Consider the following 19,311-nt stretch of genomic DNA (forward strand, 5'->3'; position numbering starts at 1 on the left):
TATAACTTCGTAATGTACGCGTGTTTCCTTGTTTTACAGTTTATCCCGACTCCATTTTCAGAGTGTTTTCTCTGCGACACATCATTACTGTATATGAAAGGGGCTGGCTAATAAATACTGAGCTTTATCAAATAAGCATTAAAAGTGTAACTCAGTTTAATTTTTCTTTCATAAAAATCAATAGAACACAAGAAAATAAGTAACTTGGTAATAGATCTTATTAGAGCAATCTTTTACCTGGACTGAGCGGTCATTCCGAAAATTCTCAATTCATGGGTAAAATCTGCCTTAAGTGACTATAGAACTGTCCGATCACCAACTGTCACCTTAATAATGAGGAAATCTGTAATGGTCGTTTTAGAACAGCCTGCAGTAGAATGTCTGCCTCCAACCCCCCCCCCCCCCTCCATAGGATCTTATAAGCACCAACTCATCCATCTCAATAGCCTGAACATTGTCCTCACTGACTACAGAGGTTACCTATGAATTGAGATTGAAAGATTAAACCTGGAGGAGAAAAAAAAAAAAGGATTTTTTTCTGATAAGACATTACAAAGTTGCTCAATTTAAGGTGTACAATAAATTGATGGAATAAAAATTAAAATGACGGTTACTCTTTCAGGCAGCGTCTTCACCGTTTCTTGCTACAGGTCCTGCCACGCAATGTAGTAATGTACGGTATATATGAAATAGAGTTGCACTTGTCCACAGCCATCACCAATAACTGGGTCATAGAAGGGTTATGATTATGTGCTAAAATCTATATATTACACACTGTAAATATAAGGTTCAGCTGTCATACATCAGTGTAAAACTAAGTGATTCACTCTAAACAGGACAGAAATAGGTTATGAAACACTTGTTCTAGCATCCAAAATAATTTATTCTATGTATGTATTGCTTGCCAAGATAAAAAAAACAAGCAAAAAAAATACTTAAAAAGCTTTTCAAAAGCTGCAATTTAATGGGAAGCACATTTCCCTTTGATATGATGATGCCGTTTTGTGTCTTAACGCCTGTACTTGTGATCTCCATAGCAACTGTATAAAAGCAGTAATCAACTATGAGGTAAGCAAATGTTAGAAGAAAACTTGACAGGCAGACAAAGTTCCCGGCTGGACACCCCTTTTCTCCATAGACGCAATGTTTTAATATATATATATATTAGATATCCCACCTTGTTTCTTGCTCTGCTGTTGCCCTAATTGTATACTACTTTGTGCACAAGTGAAGTGTTTTTTTTTATCATAGCAAGTTAAAAATTGTGACAAAGGAAATGGCCACCTTATACAATAACTTCAGTACAGAACTACAAAGAAATGAACAAAATTAAACGATACAATCCTGGCTGCTTGCTGCCGCCACCAGGGAGAGCTTACTGCATACATATGCAGTTTAGGCTAGTTTCACATCTGTGCTGCAAGCTCCATTTGGAACTTCTGCTGCAGATTCTGCCATCTGTGATGGAAAAACCATCAGCAAACTGCTTTTTGTAGTAAAGATGGACACCAGGACAGAACCCTAACGGACCCAATAATAGCGGTATAGCAGTTGGTGATTACAAGTGGCGGAGTAGAGCAGAGATGAGTGATTGCTGACACTTTAGCTTTCATCTCATGGCAGTCAGTTTGGGCAGTGGGAGAGGGAGCAGAACTGACAACACTGAAAGAAGAGTTGCAGTGGTGTTTGTAATAGACCAAAGCTCAGCTCTGCTGTATCTGCCCCTCTCCCCCACAGAGATGAAAGCAGATGTAATGCTGGTAATCACATTCATCTCTACTCCATTCCCAGAACTTGTAATCACTATGCATTATGGAGATCAGACAGGAGAAAGCCTGATTAAGCCATTGTGTGGGGGGGGGTGTTCTTATCCCCGTGTCTTACTGCCTGCTTATGATTGGTCAACCTCATTGGGGGGAGAAGACTACGTACACACCCACAGTGAAAATGATCTCGTAATGCCTAGTTGGACTGAACACATATTATAAGCTAAACTTTACAAGCCAATACAAACTACGTTTTATTCAGCTCTGCTACCACTTTTCCATGATGTGGCCAGTTTAACATGCTCAAACTGGTGAAGGTCCCTTTAAGGGGACACTCAGGGAACAAAATTAGTGGGTTAGGGATTGCGATTCTTGCTTTGGCAACCCACACTACACCACTGTTCCTACATTAAAGAGGTTGTATCAACTTTGCACGTTATTCCAAAGTTGATAACTTCCTGATTATTGCAACTCAGACCACTGGGACCTAGACCGAACCAGGGTTCTGAAGAACCCCAAGTGAATGGAGTGGAGGCCGATCATGTGCACTTCCACTCTATTCATTCTTAATGGGAGTGCCATAGAAAAACTGAACGCAGCAATCTGGCTGCCCCACAGAGAATGGTGAGGAGGTGCACATGAGTGATCACTGCACTACTCACACTGGGCTCTTCAGAACTCTGGTTCTTGGGATCACTGGGTGTCAGTGGTGGGCCCATTATCCCATTAATAGGAGATAAATTCCAAACTTACTAAACCCTTTTAATGCAAGGTCACTTACTGAACAGCCCACAATTACCTAGGAAGTCAATACCTTCTATTAGTGTTTTCTTACATTTCAATAGAAGTCATAGTCAAGGACAAGCCACTGTAATCTAGGATATGGTTTTGAAAAAAAAAAAAGTATAAACTTATTTTCTTTTTGTAAGTACTGGGCAAATGAAAATGCATTCCCTCTACGCGTGTCTATTCATAACATTCATTTCCATTAAAAACATTGGTTTCCACTTACACTATATGTATACAGTCAGAACACTGTCTGCACAATTTCCCCCAAAGTTAATATATCCTTTTTTGGAAGGAGTGCCTACAGTATGCCTTTTGTTAGTGTGTCAATTAGGCCGTGGGAACTCTTGTATAGCTTAAAACCTGCCATGTATGAAAAAAAAAAAAAAAAGACCACTTTCTTATACAATGTAGCGCTTCAAGGATTCGCGTGGCATTTTAGAAATTCCATATAAATATTTTCTTTACCAGATTGCAAATGTTAGCCAACTAAGCTGACAACTTTCTACAGCTCAGCAAGTCAGATTTTCCAGAGAAGAAGCCTAGACTTTATTTAGCATAAGTCAAAGTTTCCGTGCCTTTTTCTCCACATTTCATTTCGGTCTATTTTTAGCTTCTATAAACCATGCTTGCACAGGAGATTTTGTTGCAGCAAGAACTGCAGAGAAACTGATATTAATCATGGTCTGTATGCAATAGGAGTACATTCCTGCTTATCTCTTATTCAGGTCCTCTAGGCTTATCTCAAACAACTAAATACACAAAAGGAATACCAATATCAACCGGTTTAATTAAAGGAGTGTTGGCCAATCATGGACATTAACCAATACCAAATACACTTTAATGTGCACAGAACAATAGTTAAAATGATCTTCTGTGCGCACAGAATACAGTTCTCAGCAGTACATGTCCGGTTTACATGAGACCATGTGCTGCTTAGAACAATGATTTTTAAGCTTTAACCTGTCAGTAGATTTTTGTTGTTTAATCAGAGATCAGCATGATGTAGGGGCAGAGACTCTGATTCCAGCAATGTGTCACTTCCCGGGCTGTTTTAATAATCAGCAATAAGCAGTATTTTAATCAGCAAGAGATTATCACTTGAGGACTAGTTGTCCAGTGCCATGTAGTCCTCCTGCCCTGTGCAACCCCCCCAACATTGATTAGCAGTGGTCAATGTACATAAAAGCTGACAATGAGTGGTGATGGCAGGGTTATACAGGGCTCAGTGTTCAGAGCACCGCTAGATCTGCAGCAGATAAAACAGTGATTTTATCAAAACTACATGCAGCCATGAGACTATATTTGGCTTCCTAATTCTGATGTTTAGTCATCATTAGTGTTGAGCATTCCGATACTGAAATATCGGGTATCGGCCGATATTCACTGTATCGGAATTCCGATACTTAATTCCGATACTTTTATAATATCGAATACCGGAATCGAAAGTTCCCATAATGCCTGCGCTCTGCAGTGTCTGTGAAGGATGACAAGCTGGATGGCAGCGCTCAGCTGCGATCCAGCTTGTCATCAGAATGCCATCCCAGCGTGGGAGAATTCTCCTGATTGTTTAAAAGCCGGCGCGCGGTAAAAAGCCGCCGGCTTTTAAACAATCACGCAGCCCCATACTGCTTCCCCGCAGCCTCCCACCCCGATCCTCCGCTCCCCTCGCCACCTCCAATCCCAATCGTAAATTAGGACCGGGCGGGGAGCGCAGCACCAAGGAGCGAAGGACCCGGGCGGGGAAGCCGGCAGTGAAAAGACTTCACCGCCGGCTTTCCCGCCGGTTATTTCAAATGAACAGCTGAGGTATCAGGTGATGCCGATCAGCTGTTCATTTGAAGTAGCCGCGGTGCCCTCAGAGGGTTCATGTGAGTGCATGCTTGACTGCATGAACTCACATCAACTTTCCCACGGCCGCACAGGTCAGCCACTCCTCCCAGACCCGTCATGATTAGTGTGTGCGGGGTGTGTGTGCGGGGTGTGTGCGTGTGTGTGCGGGGTGTGTGCGTGTGTGTGCGGTGTGTGTGCGGGGTGTGTGCGTGTGTGTGCGGGGTGTGTGCGTGTGTGTGCGGGGTGTGTGCGTGTGTGTGCGGGGTGTGTGCGTGTGCGGGGTGTGTGTGTGTGTGTGCGGGGTGTGTGTGTGTGTGTGCGGGGTGTGTGTGTGTGCGGGGTGTGTGTGTGTGTGTGCGGGGTGTGTGTGTGTGTGTGCGGGGTGTGTGTGTGTGTGTGCGGGGTGTGCGTGTGCGGGGTGTGTGCGTGTGCGGGGTGTGTGCGTGTGCGGGGTGTGTGCGTGTGCGGGGTGTGGGCGTGTGCGGGCGGGGTGTGTGCGCGGGGTGTGTGCGCGGGGTGTGTGTGCGTGCAGGCAGACATAGGCCGATGGGAGTAGTAGTGTCACATCGGCCTATGTCTGTCCCCCGTCCACTCCTGCCAGCAGGATCAGCTCGATGGGAGCAGTAGTTCCCATCAGCCTGATCCTGCTATTTAAATTGCCCTACTGTGTCCCCAATAAATTTTAAATACATGTCATTGGTGGCCAGTGGTTACCTAAAAGAAATTAGTTCATACATTACCTGTCCCCGCCGATCGCCACCTAAAATAAAGTAAAAAATAAAAAACTACACCTATACTCACCTAGACACCTAATTCCCCGAAGCCATCGATCTCCTGTAATAAAATATAAAATAATAAACCACAACCTTATCCTTACCCCTCCGTAGTAGTCCACGAGTGTCCCACGATGATCTCCAGTTCAGAGCAGCCACATAGAATGTGACCGCTCTGAACCGCTGCAGCCGCTAGAATGACGGGGCCGTAAGGGTTCACCGGAGTTCAGGCAGCGCTGCTCCGGTTAGCTCCTTTACGGCACTGCTGTATCGTGAGAAATTCCCACGGTACAGCACTGCCGTAAAGGAGGTCTCCGGAGCTGCGCTGCCTGAATGCACTCCGGTGACCTCAGTCAGTGGCTCCCGCTGCCGGGAGCGGACGTGTTCCCGGCAGCGTGAGCTTACAGCAGCCATGCACAGCTGTCACCATCTCCAGATGTGACAGCTGTGCATGGGAGATCAGCGCAGGAACGTGGACAGGTAACTATTATTTTTAGTAAACTAAGAATTAAATAAAATGGTGTTTTATTTCAAATAAATTATTTTTTTCTGGGTGTAGTGTGTTTTTTCTTTTTAACACTTTGTAGGTTAGTAATGGGGGTGTCATATAGACGGCCATCATTACTAACCTGGGCTTCATGGCAGCTGGCGCTGACATGAACCCCACCACTATTACCCCCTGCCACCGCACCAGGGCAGCGTGGAAGAGCGAGGCTAAGTGCCAGAATTGGCGCATCCATAGGATGCGCCATTTCTGGGGCGGCTGACGGCTGGTGTTTCTAGCCTGGGAGGGGGCCAATATTCATGGCACCCTTCCTGAGCTATTAATATCAGCCCCCAGCTGTCTGCCTAGCCTTTGCTAGCTATTAAAATAGGGGGGACCCCACGTCATTTTTTTTGGGGGGGTCCCCCATTTTAATAGCTAGTAAAGGCTAGGTATTCAGCTGGGGGCTGATATTAGTAGCCTGGGAAGCTCCGTGGGTTTTACCCCCTTCCCAGGCTTCAAACATCTGCCCCAGCCGTCTGCTTAACCTCCGCTAGAGACTAAAATTATGGGGGATCCCACGCCATTTTTTTTTTTAAATAAATCCTTTATTTTAACACTAAATGACATTTGAGGACTTAATAAAGATGCAGTCCCTAAATTATTATTTATTTTTTAATAAATTTTTCCCAAAACTTTTGACGTGGGCTTCGCCATATTTTTGTATGCCAGCCAGGTACAGCATCCAGCTTCTATGAACGCGCCATTTTCCGGGGCGGCCGCGGACTGCAATTTTCAGCAGGGGGGGGGGCAGAAAGCTTGGGCCTCCCTGCGCTGCAGATTCCATCCCCCAGCTGCCTAGTTGTACCTGGCTGGACACAAAAATAGGGAGAAGCTCCACGTTTTTTTTTTTTTTTTTTTTAATTATTTCATGAAATTCATGGAATAATTAAGAAAAAAAGGGCTTCCCTATATTGTTGTGTCCGGCTAGGTACAAATAGGCAGCTGGTGGTTGGGGGCAGCCCGTTCCTGCCTGCTGTACCTGACTGGACACAAATATAGGGCGAAGCCCCACATCAATTTTTTTAAATTATTTCATGAATTTCCTGAAATGATTTAAAAAAAATTGACGTGGGGCTTCGCACTATATTTGTGTCCAGCCAGGTACAGCAGGCAGGAACAGGCTGCCCCCAACCACCAGCTGCCTATTTGTACCTGGTTGGACACAACAATATAGGGAAGCCCTTTTTTTCTTAATTATTCCATGAATTTCATGAAATAATTTAAAAAAAAAAAGCGTGGGGCTTCGCCCTATTTTTGTGCCCAGCCAGATACAACTAGGCAGCTGGGGGCTGGAATCCGCAGCGCAGGGAGACCCAAGCTTTCTGGGCCACCCCCGCTGCAAATTGCAGTCCGCAGCCGCCCCAGAAAATGGCGCGTTCATAGAAGCGCCATCTTCTGGCGCTGTACCCAACTCATCCAGGGCCCTGGTGCGGTGGCTCACTGGGTAATAAAGGGGTTAAGGCCAGCTTGGCATTATCAGCTGGCCCTAAGCCCGAAATTCATGGGGTCACGCCAATATTAGACATGACCACCATGAATTTCTAGTAAAGTATTTAAAAAAAACACAACACCCAGAAAAAAGTCCTTTAATTGAAATAAACACACAATTCTTTATTGTTCTAAATTAAACCATACTTACCATCACGCCCATTCCAGCTGAAGCCAACGATCTCCTGCAATAAAAGTAAAATAATAAAGCAACATCATCCTTACCTTTCCATGGCTCCCACGACAGCTTCAGCTCTGCTACATCGAGATGACAGGCTGGACCGCAGCAGAACGCTGCCATCCATCCTGTCATCCCGCAGACACTGAGAAGCGCAGGCATACTTCCACTCCTCAGTGTCTGGCTGTGACGGCATCCAGATGAGCCGAGGTCATGTCCAATGAACTCAGCTCACCTCATGTACGTCACTGACAGCGTGGGAAAATTCTCCTGCACTCAGCGCTTCAGCGTGAGAATTTTCCCACGCTGTCAGTGACGTGCATGAGGTGAGCCGAGTTCATTGGACATGACCTCGGCTCATCTGGATGACGTCACAGAGAGACACTGAGGAGCGCAAGCATGCCTGCGCTTCTCAGTGTCTGCGGGATGACAGGCTGGATGGCAGCGTTCTGCTGCGGTCCAGCCTGTCATCTCGATGTAGCAGAGCTGGAGCTGTCCTGGGAACCATGGAAAGGTAAGGATGAGGTTGCTTTATTATTTTACTTTTATTGCAGGAGATCGTTGGCTTCAGCTGGAATGGGCGTGATGGTAAGTATGGTTTAATTTAGAACAATAAAGAATTGTGTCTTTATTTCAATTAAAGGACTTTATTCTGGGTGTTTGTGTTTTCTTTTAACTTTGACTATGGGGTTAGTAATGTCGGTGTCTTATAGACGCCTCTCCATTACTAACCTGGGCTTGATGTCAGCTGGCATTATAAGCTGACATCAACCCCAACCCTATTACCCCCTGCCACCGCACCAGGGCAGCGTGGAAGAGCGAGGCTAAGTGCCAGAATTGGCGCATCCTATGGATGCGCCATTTCTGGGGCGGCTGACGGCTGGTGTTTCTAGCCTGGGAGGGGGCCAATATTCATGGCACCCTTCCTGAGCTATTAATATCAGCCCCCAGCTGTCTGCCTAGCCTGTGCTAGCTATTAAATTAGGGGGGACCCCACGTTATTTTTTTTGGGGGGGTTCCCCCATTTTAATAGCTAGTAAAGGCTAGGTATTCAGCTGGGGGCTGATATTAGTAGCCTGGGAAGCTCCGTGGGTATTACCCCCTTCCCAGGCTTCAAACATTTGCCCCAGCTGTCTGCTTAACCTCCGCTAGAGCCTAAAATTAAGGGGAACCCCACGCCAATTTTTTTTTAAATAAATCCTTTATTTTAACACTAAATGACAAGTACAGTAATCAACACTGTCACTGTACTTCATATATATGTGACTGACATGTTTCTATCTATCTAATCTATGTGTGAAGCTCTATTCTGTCTGTTATAAATTGTCGGGTACCGATGCTGAATTGCCGGCCGGCTTTTTTAAAGAGACGGTGCACGAAAACACTAATATTTTTTTTAATAAATCCTTTACACTAAATGACAAGTACAGTAAGCAACACTGTCACTGTACTTCATATATATGTGACTGACATGTTTCTATCTATCTAATCTATGTGTGAAGCTCTATTCTGTCTGTTATAAATTGTCGGGTACCGATGCTGAATTGCCGGCCGGCTTTTTTAAAGAGACGGTGCACGAAAACACTAATATTTTTTTTAATAAATCCTTTACACTAAATGACAAGTACAGTAAGCAACACTGTCACTGTACTTCATATATATGTGACTGACATGTTTCTATCTATCTAATCTATGTATGAAGCTCTATTCTTTCTGTTGTAAATTGTCGGGTACCGGTGTATGCCGCTGATGAATTGCCGGCTTTTCATGTCATTCTACATTATTCTTAGTTGTTTTCCTTCATGTAGAATTAACCTACAAGGAAAGAAAGGGTTTATTTTCATTCCGATATTTGTGTCCCATAGACTTGCATTGGTTTCCGGTATCGGAATCGGCGATATCCGATACTTTTTGGGTATCGGCCCGATCCAATCCGATACGATATTTCCTGATATCGGAAGGTATCGCTCAACACTAGTCATCATACCTGGTACCTCCTGCTGTGTAGCCCTTTATTTTTTGTCCACAGTCGCTGTTCTAGTAGCATGGGTAGAGCTGTGGAAAGCCTGAAACATAGTGCCGTAGTCATTTGGACTAGTCTATAAAACTATACATCAAAAATAGAGATTATATCTATCTGATGTATAGTTATATGGACTAGCCCAAATGACTACATCGCTATGTCCATCACACAGCACTGGAGCCTTGTTTCAGGCTTTCCACAGCCCTGTCCGTGCCAGTGTAGCAGCCATTTTGAACAAGAAAAGAAAGTGCCACGTTAGCAGGGAGCACTAGTTATGGTGACTATACATCAGAAATATATTGTCAGAGTTGAAGACTGCATTATTGTTTTAATCTTATTTAATTTACTGCCTTAAGTACGGTACATTCATTACATACGGTACATGCCAAGTAAGAAGGGTCAGCACAAAATCTGTTCGCTCTATTACATACGAATATTCATGACCAAAATGTACACCTAACTGAAAAACACCAATATACTGCTTATGGGTGAAATAGCAAAATAATTGCAACTTGATTCTAAACTCACATTTTTTTTTTTACATGCAAAATACAGACATTGATAGTGTTTATTATTTTTATAGTGGATACAGCTTACAATGATACAATCAGAAAATGGCCTATTGTTTAAAAAAAATTGTGCGTTTTTTTGCCCATATCACCATTTGAATTAAAAATAAAACAGGAATCTTGCAATTTTGATTTTTTTTTTTTTTGAAATCTAACTTCTTGTTTCAAACATACTATAGCCATAATGGTCAGATCCTAACTATCCTGTATATTGCGGTGTCTAGTTAGAGTGTGCAAAGGTCAATGTGAAGGGACAGGGAGTAGGGTCAGTTGTAAATATTGTGTTTTGAGGAGTTGCCTGTCATTGCAATCCTGCCTCTGCGGATAAGGAGTCGACAAAAAACAAAACAAAAAAACAAAGCTTCCTGAAAGAAAAGGAAGGTACAGTCTAAAACAGCCCCAGTGGTCGGGGTGAAAACTGCAGGATCACTAATATCTTTAATAAAAAAGATGACATAGGAAAAAATGTTTTTTTTATTTTTTTAAACTTTTGGAAATTTTGTAATGCAAACACCTGATTTAAAGAAATGGTTGTTTTCTGATGATAGAAGTGCTCTTTAAAAAGTAACCTTTTCAGATTGTTATGGGAGTAAAAATAAAACCAAGAGATAAAAAACATACATACATACATACATACATGTGTAAGGATGTCATTATTGGTACAAGCATGTCTAGTATAAAGAGTAGAGTAGGGTTCTCCAAAGTCACTTATCAGAATAGCCCCTGACCATAGTGCACAAGGAATTAATAGGGCACAGTTTTAGTAGACTTCTTGGAAGTATTCTATGCAGACATTTCTCTACTGATGGGAAAATGGTCATCTTGAGATATATCTAGAAGACTTGCTAGATGTCAGGTAACAGTCGGGTTACAGGCTTATGGTACTATATTGCAATCTACTTGAATACAGGTATTTGTAGAAGGCAAGTACTGCTTTTATCTACAGGTTTGTGATATAGAGAAATGTCCAACACATTTCTCAAATACCTACACTATTACAGATGTGTCATTGCTTATAAATTGTAGCCTTTCCAAAGTCCATGTATAGGTTTGGCCATTGTTTCATACAACTTCTCTACCTTAGCCATCCATGGTGGGATGAGTGGAGCATAAGGGGTCCTTTGTTTAACAAAAAGCAAAGGTTATGGTTGAGGGTGACAAGCCTCTAACAAGTCATATATTGTGTGTCTAGATCCTATGTTTTTCCCTCAAATTAACCTGTTAGCCATGTATCAAAATGGTGCAAATATATGTACTTTAGTTTTCACACCATTTAATCAGCGTTTTGTGTAATCCCCACTAGGATTATACCTTTTTAACTGGAGATTATCACCAGTCATACAACATGATAAAAGGTTGTCCCACAAATCAACATGCAAGACCTAACAACAACTGCGGGTCCCACCAATCACTAGAGCAGGATTCCTGATCACCAATCCTTTAGAGCTGGATGGAGGTGCATGGTTGATCTGCTCTATTCAAGTCTGTGTCTGAGAGATGGCTAAGCATCTCATTTAATTGGCTGATGGCCCCATAAACGTCGTGTGGAGCTGCACTGCTCACAGTCAACTAGGCTCCTCTATGCTCAATCCACCATGAGAAAGAATGAGGAATAGAGATCCCATTCTAGTAAGCAGTGGGGGTTCCAGTGAAGTCCTTGCAATCAGATAGCTATCGCGTATTTTTATTTATTTATTATAAATCAAAAAGATGTAGGTTAGTATTGTCAAACAGAAAAAAAAATTAGTTTACAATTTATTGTGAACTTGTCACATTGAGAAATGATATAGTAGTAATCTGCATGTGAATATTATTTAAATCCATTTGTAAAATTCTTAAGCAGCAGCTTCAGGGAGAAAATTAAGTTTTATAGTCCCTGTAGCTGCTAGCTTCCAGTCACCAGGGCGGTGCAGGGAGCTGTAACAGTCACCTCTCAGCGATGCAATTACTCCCCAATGCAACAATTGACAGCCTGCTCTGCGGTGTGTACGTGCGAAACAGGCTGTCAATGAATGAGCCAGCCAGTGATTACAGTGCACTCACTGTAGTGAGAGGTGGCTATCTGATCTATGCACTGAATCGATGACAGGAAGTGAGCGGCTGTATGGAGACTAAAACTTCATGATGCAGATGTTGCTTTATATAACACCACAACAGCTGCAGCTTTTGATTCAGTCGCCCCTCTGACACACAACAACCTGACTAAAGAACTGCAAAGGGCCTCCAGGGTTGCTGAGCGGAAATGGAAATCTCCCACTCCAAAGAGCACTTCATCACATTCAAACAATCCCTCACTATTTTAAAGTCCACACTCACAGCAGCAAATCAAACATACGTCTCATATCTCATAGCCTCTGTCTCACACTGTCAAACAGCTATTCAACACCTTCAATTCTCTCATCCGTCCCCCAGCACCTCCTCCCTCTCCTCTCAGCTAAAGAGTTTGCCTCATTCTTCAAGCAGAAGTTTGACACCATCAGATAAGGCTTTTGCCTAAAGTCCCCACAGCCCCTCTACTCAACCTTCCTCCTCCACCATTACAGAAGATCAAGTTTCCTTACTCTCCAAATCAGAACCTGGATGTTTTGACCCCAGCAGTTCGCCCCCGGCAGTTCACCCCCAGGTACATTTTGCCCCCGCACATTTCATCCCCAGCATTTGGCCCCCAGGATGTTTTGCCTCCGCACATATCGCCCCCAGTTCGCCACGGCCCGGGTGCGAAACGTGCGGGGGCGTACCTTCCTATAACCCTCCAAATCACACCTCACCACCTGCGAACTTGACCCAATCCATTCCCACCTCATCCCTAACCTTACCACAGTCTTCATCCCAACCCTAACCCACATCTTCAACCTGTCACTAACAACCGGCATCTTCCCCTCATGTTTCAAACATGCCTCAATCACACCCATCCTCAAAAAGCCTTCCCTTGATCCATCCTCTGTCTAGTCATCACCCCATATAACTTCTCCCCTATGCCTCAAAACTACTGGAACACCACATCCACCTTGAACTGTCCTCCCACCTCTCCTCCGGCTCCCTTTTCGACTGCTTATAATCAGGCTTCCGACTGCACCATTCCATGGAAACTGCATTGACTAAAGTCACCAGCGACCTACTAACCGCCAAAATCCAAGCGACACTACTCCATCCTACTCCTGGACTGGTCATCTGCCTTTGAAACAGTGGAATATTCCCTCTTACTACAGACTCATCTCTTGGCATCACAGACTTGGCCCTATCGTGGATCTCTTCATACCTAACAGACCGGACCATTCAGTGTCTCCCACTCACACACCACCTCCTCATCTCGCCCCCCATCTGTCGGTGTCCCCCAAGGCTCAGTTCTAGGGCCCCTGCTCTTCTCCATCTACACCTTCGGCCTGGGACAGCTCAGAGTCTCATGGCTTTCAATGTCACCTCAATGCTGATGACACACAGATCTACCTCACTGGACCTGATATCACCTCCTTACTAACCAAAATCCCACAATGTCTGTATTTCATCCTTCTCTGCTAGATTTAAAAATCATCATCACCATCACTCACTCAACACCCCCCCCCCCCCCCCATCTAACCTAGTCATCAAAGTTAATGGCTGCCCACTCTCCCCAGCCCCACATGCTTGCTGCCTGGGGTAACCCTGGACTCTGACCTCTCCTTTAAACCACATATCCAAACCCTTTCCACTTCCTGCCGATTCAAACTTAAAAATATCTCCCGGATCCGCACATTCCTCAGCAAAAACACTACTGCATGCCCTCGTCTACCGCCTCGATTACTGCAACCTCCTGCTCTGTGGCCTCCCTTCTACCACTTTCGCACCCCTCCAATCTATCCTAAACGCTATTGCCCAACTAATCCACCAGTCTCCCTGCTATTCTCCCCTCAGTCAGTCAATCCCTTCACTGGCTCCCCATTGCCCAGAGACTCAAGTTCAAGACCCTAACCCTGGCATACAAAGCCATCCACAACCTGTCTCCCCATACATCTGTGACAGTCTCCCAGTACTTACCTACACGCAACCTCCGATCTTCACCAGATCTCCTTCTCTACTCCCCTCTTCTCTCTTTTTCCCTACAATCGAATATAAGACTTTTCCCATGCATCTCCCCTACTCTGGAACGCTCTACCCCAACATATCAGACTCTCGCTTACCGTGGAAACCTTCAAAAGGAACCTGAAGACCCACCTCTTCCGACAAGCCTACAACCTGCAGTAACCACCATACCACTGCACGACCAGCTCTACCCTCACCTACTGTATCCTCACACATCCCCTGTATATTGTGAGCCCTCACAGGCAGGGTCCTCTCTCCTCCAGTACCAGTCGCTGACTCGTTTTGCTCAAGATTGTGTTTCTGCTATGTATACCCCCTTTTCACATGTAAAGCGCCACGAAATAAATGGCGCTATAAGAAATAATATCATCAACAATTTTCCCCTTAGCTGCTTCTCTGGTAAACTAGCTACATAGGATTGAAACGCCATTTACTTGCAAGCAAAGAGCGTTTTTCGAGGTGACAGGTTACCTTTCAGCTTATAGGAATAGGTTGTGTCCTATTTGATGCTGGAAAAGCCAGTAATACAAACATGGTATACGTACTAGCAGACATAATAGTGGCAGTACTGCAAATTAAAGTTCTGTAGCAAAGTACAGCACATGGATGGATGTTCAACTCTGAAATCAGCCAGAATCCAAGAGCTTAAGGGCAGAAATGATCTTCATTTATTTCCATTACTTATGTAGTATGCCACCTACATATTCTGCAGCGCTGTACATGGATTGATATCACATGTAATTTCTGTCCCCATCCGAGCTCACAATCTAAATCACAGAAATAGATACATATATCATCAGAGGAAGCTAATGTAGGAGGAGAAAACTATGCAAAGATCAATCATAAGTGATGTGGCAGCAAAGCATACTGTAAGAGAGATGCATTTGGGAAGGTCTAATCCAGTGAGCATACAATAAAGATCTAGTAAATATTCACCAACTACTAGTAAGGCCACGTTCACATGTTCAGTATTTTACATCAGTATCTGTAAGCCAAAACCAGGAGTGGAACAATCAGAAGAAAAGTATAATAGAAACCCTTCACCACTTTTGTCTTTATCACCCACTACTGGTTTTGGCTTCTAAATACTGAATGTGTGAACATGGCCTTACAGAGACTAAAGTCTGGGAGAGATCAGCAGAGGAGTTTATCAAAGTAGAAAAGCCATTTTTACCTTTGAAATAAGCTCATCGTGATTTGCCAAGTGAGCTCTGCAATGAATGCAGCTGTACGTTCTGTGGCAGGAAGGCAGGTAGGCCTGAAACGTTTTGGACCTCGTCATTTTCACCATTGGAGCCACTGAACGCTGAGTAAACTCTGGAGTGGCCCACGAGGCGCTCCCGCAGGAAGGATCGCACGGGAAACACCGGAAGACACAGGTAAAGGCCGTGGTTTGGCAGGTTACGGGTGTGGGGGCAGGCTCCACACACTGAAGGAAACACTAATTGTTTATTACAGGCTGTCCAGAAACAGGTGTCAATATCTCAACCACCTGCAAAAAAATAAAAAGTACATTTTATTGGGACAGTAAATGTGTTACATTATAAAGACAAAATGAATCACAAATATGGCAGTTAAATATAGAAGAGTACCAAAATCCGAGAGCTAGGCCAATTGTTCCCGATATAGCTGTCAACTCAAAACTGCTGAAACGGACAAAAATGAATGACCTCTGATTCAAATAAAGTATTACAACTAGTATGCAATATACACACTCTAAACTCAGCTATAATCCATGTTTATTCAAGTTCACATACAGCTAAAAAAACAAAGTCACCCATGAATACCCATGTAACAACTATGCGCCATTCCTGCTAAGCTTACATTTCGCTTACTACATGCTCTATTTACCAGCAAGCGCCTGCTGTGATGGGGAAGTTCTCATTTTCAGGCTTTGCTCGAAGCCATAGACCACATATCGGCCATCATCAATTCCATTGTGCAGTACAAGAGATCTGTAGGACTATTTAAATCCACACAGAACTAAGTGATGTTGTATGTAATTTATTCAATGCTCACTGGGACGTTTAATGAAATGGTCTGAAAACCCATCTATTGTCTTTAGGCTATTAATGTATACGCTTATTATTCATTGTCCTTGCGGAGTTGCTGATAGCAGCTGTTTAGAGCACTCTCCTCTTCTCTTTCTATGGCTAAACGTTATCCAACTGTGGTCAGGAGTCTCAGAGGCAGAAACACTGCATGAACCAACGTGTGTGCAGAAAACACACATTGCATGGTACACAGCGCTGCAACTCAGGACAGATTTTTCAACAGCCATCCAACTTTCTTTGCCACATGATTCTTCTGCTCTATTATAGGAGGTGCATGTCTAGTCAAAAGGAAGAACACCACAAAATATTTATTAGAGTTTTGGAGCCTGAACAGGTTTTTCGCAGTCATTTTTTTTTCCCCATTTCACCCAATGTTTTGGAAATATAAAATGAATCAACTTTGCAAACGGTCTCGATTAAAATATTCCTCCATGTGCTTGGATAGAAAGAAGTGAGGGACCGAAGAAATGCCTTCATCTACTAACTCTGGAAAGAAGATTAAAAGTTGGCCACATTCAGTATCCTTAACGGTTGTGTGCTGACAAAAGCAATCAAAAATACCCCCCCCCCATTGCTAAACCCCAAGCTGTACGTTTGTCCAATGATGCCTGAGGATCATAGAGCTTCCCGGGCTCTGTTCTCTTCTGCCCAGGTGCGGAAAGCATTCAGAGCATGTGGAGATGTGGGAGGTTCTGTCTCTGCCCGTGGGTGCACCCAGTACACTTGTGCAGTAGCTGCTGCCATTATGACTTCTATGGATACTGCAGTTTACACAATTGAACCGTGGGCAGCAGGGGTAAACAACGGTGCCATTTATGGTAGCTTAAGTCATTAAATGTTAGGGTATTTTAGAGATTTGTCCAGAACCTGGCGAGCCCTTTTAGGAGTTACAAGGCCTCATTCAGACATCCAAGTTCTGTTTACATGTTATATCTGATTTTAACAGACCCAATTTGTACAAATTATAGTTTATGCTGCCAGTCACACATTTGTTTTTTCATGGATCATGTCTCCATGCAAAATCACAAAGACTCGTTTTTTTCTGGCAGCTAAAATGAATAGTAACAATACAAGTCAATGGCTCTGTGAGAGGGAAAAAAAACAAAAAACAAACCAACACACACACACACACACACACACACACACACACACACACACACACACACACAGTCCTTGAACACTGCAAAATGATAGTGTTTTGGATAAATCACAAAGCTTCTGATTACACGGTACCTTTTGTTTTTGGCAAACGTGAAAAAACACTGACATCTAAATGAAGACTAAAGAAAAGGTTTCATATTTTAAAAGGGAATCTGACTGGGTTTTTGCTACCCCATATGAGAGCAGCATGATGAACGGGCAGGCAGATTCCAGCGATCACCATTTTATCTGCTGCTGTAGATCTACTAGTTCCCTGAATGCTGAACTGTGTATAGCTCCTGCCCCCATCACTAGTTGACAGATTTCAGTGTATACTGTGCATAGACAGCAAGCTACCAATCAGTGGTGGGAACGGGGTTATGCAAAGCTCTTGAATATGGTGGACTTGGCAGCAGGTTTACTAGTTCTTTAGTGATAAAATCACTATCATATCAACAGGAGATTATCAAAACTACAGCAAGCAGCCAAGTAAGAGATACATCGCTAGAATCAGGGTCATGGTCTCTAGATTTGATGGCAAAAAACAGGTAACAGTTTCCATTTAAAGGAATGCTTCAAGCAAAACAGAAATCTTGCAGGAGGCAGCAAACGGCACATGAATTCTCACTCTGATTCTTTTAATCCCCCATTTCATCCACGTCTGTCAGTCCTTGCTATAGGTATAAACACAGGATAGTATTTTTTTCCCCAGAAATGTTCCTTTAAGTCCACAGCTGGATATTGCTTAAATGAAGAAACATCAATGCAATTAAGCTGCCGGCTTTTGTTGTAGAGAAATAATTCCAGTTCATGCAAGTCAATAAAATGTTCATGTGTCAATATTAATGACTTAGTCTTACTCTAAGGGATAATTTTAAGTGAATATGACTCATGTCTCTAAACCAATAATGCACCTTTACATTATACTATACATTGATTACATTTAAGGAAAGGCATCAGAAATGTAATCCTGAACCACAAGGATCATGAAATTCTGACAGGCTCCTTCATTACATAAAATTATAGAAATAATACATATGGTAGTTATTAAAAGAGCCAAGCAATATGAGAGATGTCCACCGGTGGTTCTTTTTTCCCTGCCCATGTTGGCTTGATTGACAGGTCTCCCTCACTTTGTGTATGGAGGGGTGATGGGAATACACCAGTCAATGAAGCTGTGCAAGGAAATTCTAGAAGGGATCCTTGGTCGGCCGTCACCCCTTTGTCTTTTTTTTTATATAATGGGGCAGATTTACTAATTCTGTGTTATAGCACACTGCGCAAAGGGGAGATTTAAAAAAAAAAAAAAAAAAGAAAAAAAAAAAAAAAGGACTGCACTTGGATGTCAACTGAGTGCAGTCAGATTTTTGCAGACTCAGAATGGAGAAATTTTGTTCTCCATCTTCTCCTGTGCTTAGATTCTCTCATCCTAGAAAATCAGATCAAACTTTGATCAGAGCGTCATTTGCATAATTTTTCAAATTCTCTCAGATAAAAGAATCTCTGGCCTTCTGACTGTAGACTTAATATGATAACAAATGTGGGCCACAGATCTTTGTACTGAGGCAGCTTGTAAATACTGATAGGTTCCCTTTAAGGCAAATACAGAGAGCAAAACATGGACTATGATATTAGTTCGCAATTTAGGGATCGGCTGCAATGTGTCCATTCAAGTATTTATAACTCTGACCTTTAACTAGTAAACAAAGATTTCAAGTAGCAACTTATATTTGGCCTTGAACACCTTTGTTATGTTCTCTGCTGAGTGTTGGTATTCAGTGGCAGAAGACACTAAGCATGAAAAATGGGCACTATTTCTGTGCCTGATGACATCATCTGCTTTCTGTTTATGTCTGCTTATAGTCATCCAGGTTTTATCTTACTTGTATCGGAAAAATAGGTCAGACCAAATGCTACAATACCTTCTCTGGTGCATGCGTGTGATGATATATAATCATGTATTCAGGAGCTTAAAAAAAAAAAACCAAACTCTGCAGAATCCATTTACTTACAGTGGCATGTAAAAGTTTGGGCATCCCTGTTATTGTTAACAGTTAAACAAATTTGAAGAGGAAATGTCTAAAAAGGCCTAAAG

General features: G+C 43.1%; 1 protein-coding gene across 1 annotated transcript in view; it reads right to left on the bottom strand.

Annotated features, from left to right (window-relative positions):
* Positions 1-19,311, bottom strand: part of YPEL2 (yippee like 2) — an 87,426-nt gene that overhangs the window by 60,937 nt on the left and 7,178 nt on the right. Inside the window, exon 2 of the mRNA XM_073665600.1 lies at positions 15,197-15,514. Within this exon, the coding sequence (XP_073521701.1) occupies positions 15,197-15,313 (117 nt within the window). The 5' untranslated portion in view covers positions 15,314-15,514. The remainder of the gene's footprint in view (positions 1-15,196; positions 15,515-19,311) is intronic.

Source organism: Phyllobates terribilis, unplaced genomic scaffold, assembly GCF_046119375.1.
Source record: "Phyllobates terribilis strain yellow unplaced genomic scaffold, ASM4611937v1 Scaffold_2__4_contigs__length_985480577, whole genome shotgun sequence".
In the NCBI taxonomy this organism is placed as follows: Eukaryota; Metazoa; Chordata; class Amphibia; order Anura; family Dendrobatidae; genus Phyllobates; species Phyllobates terribilis.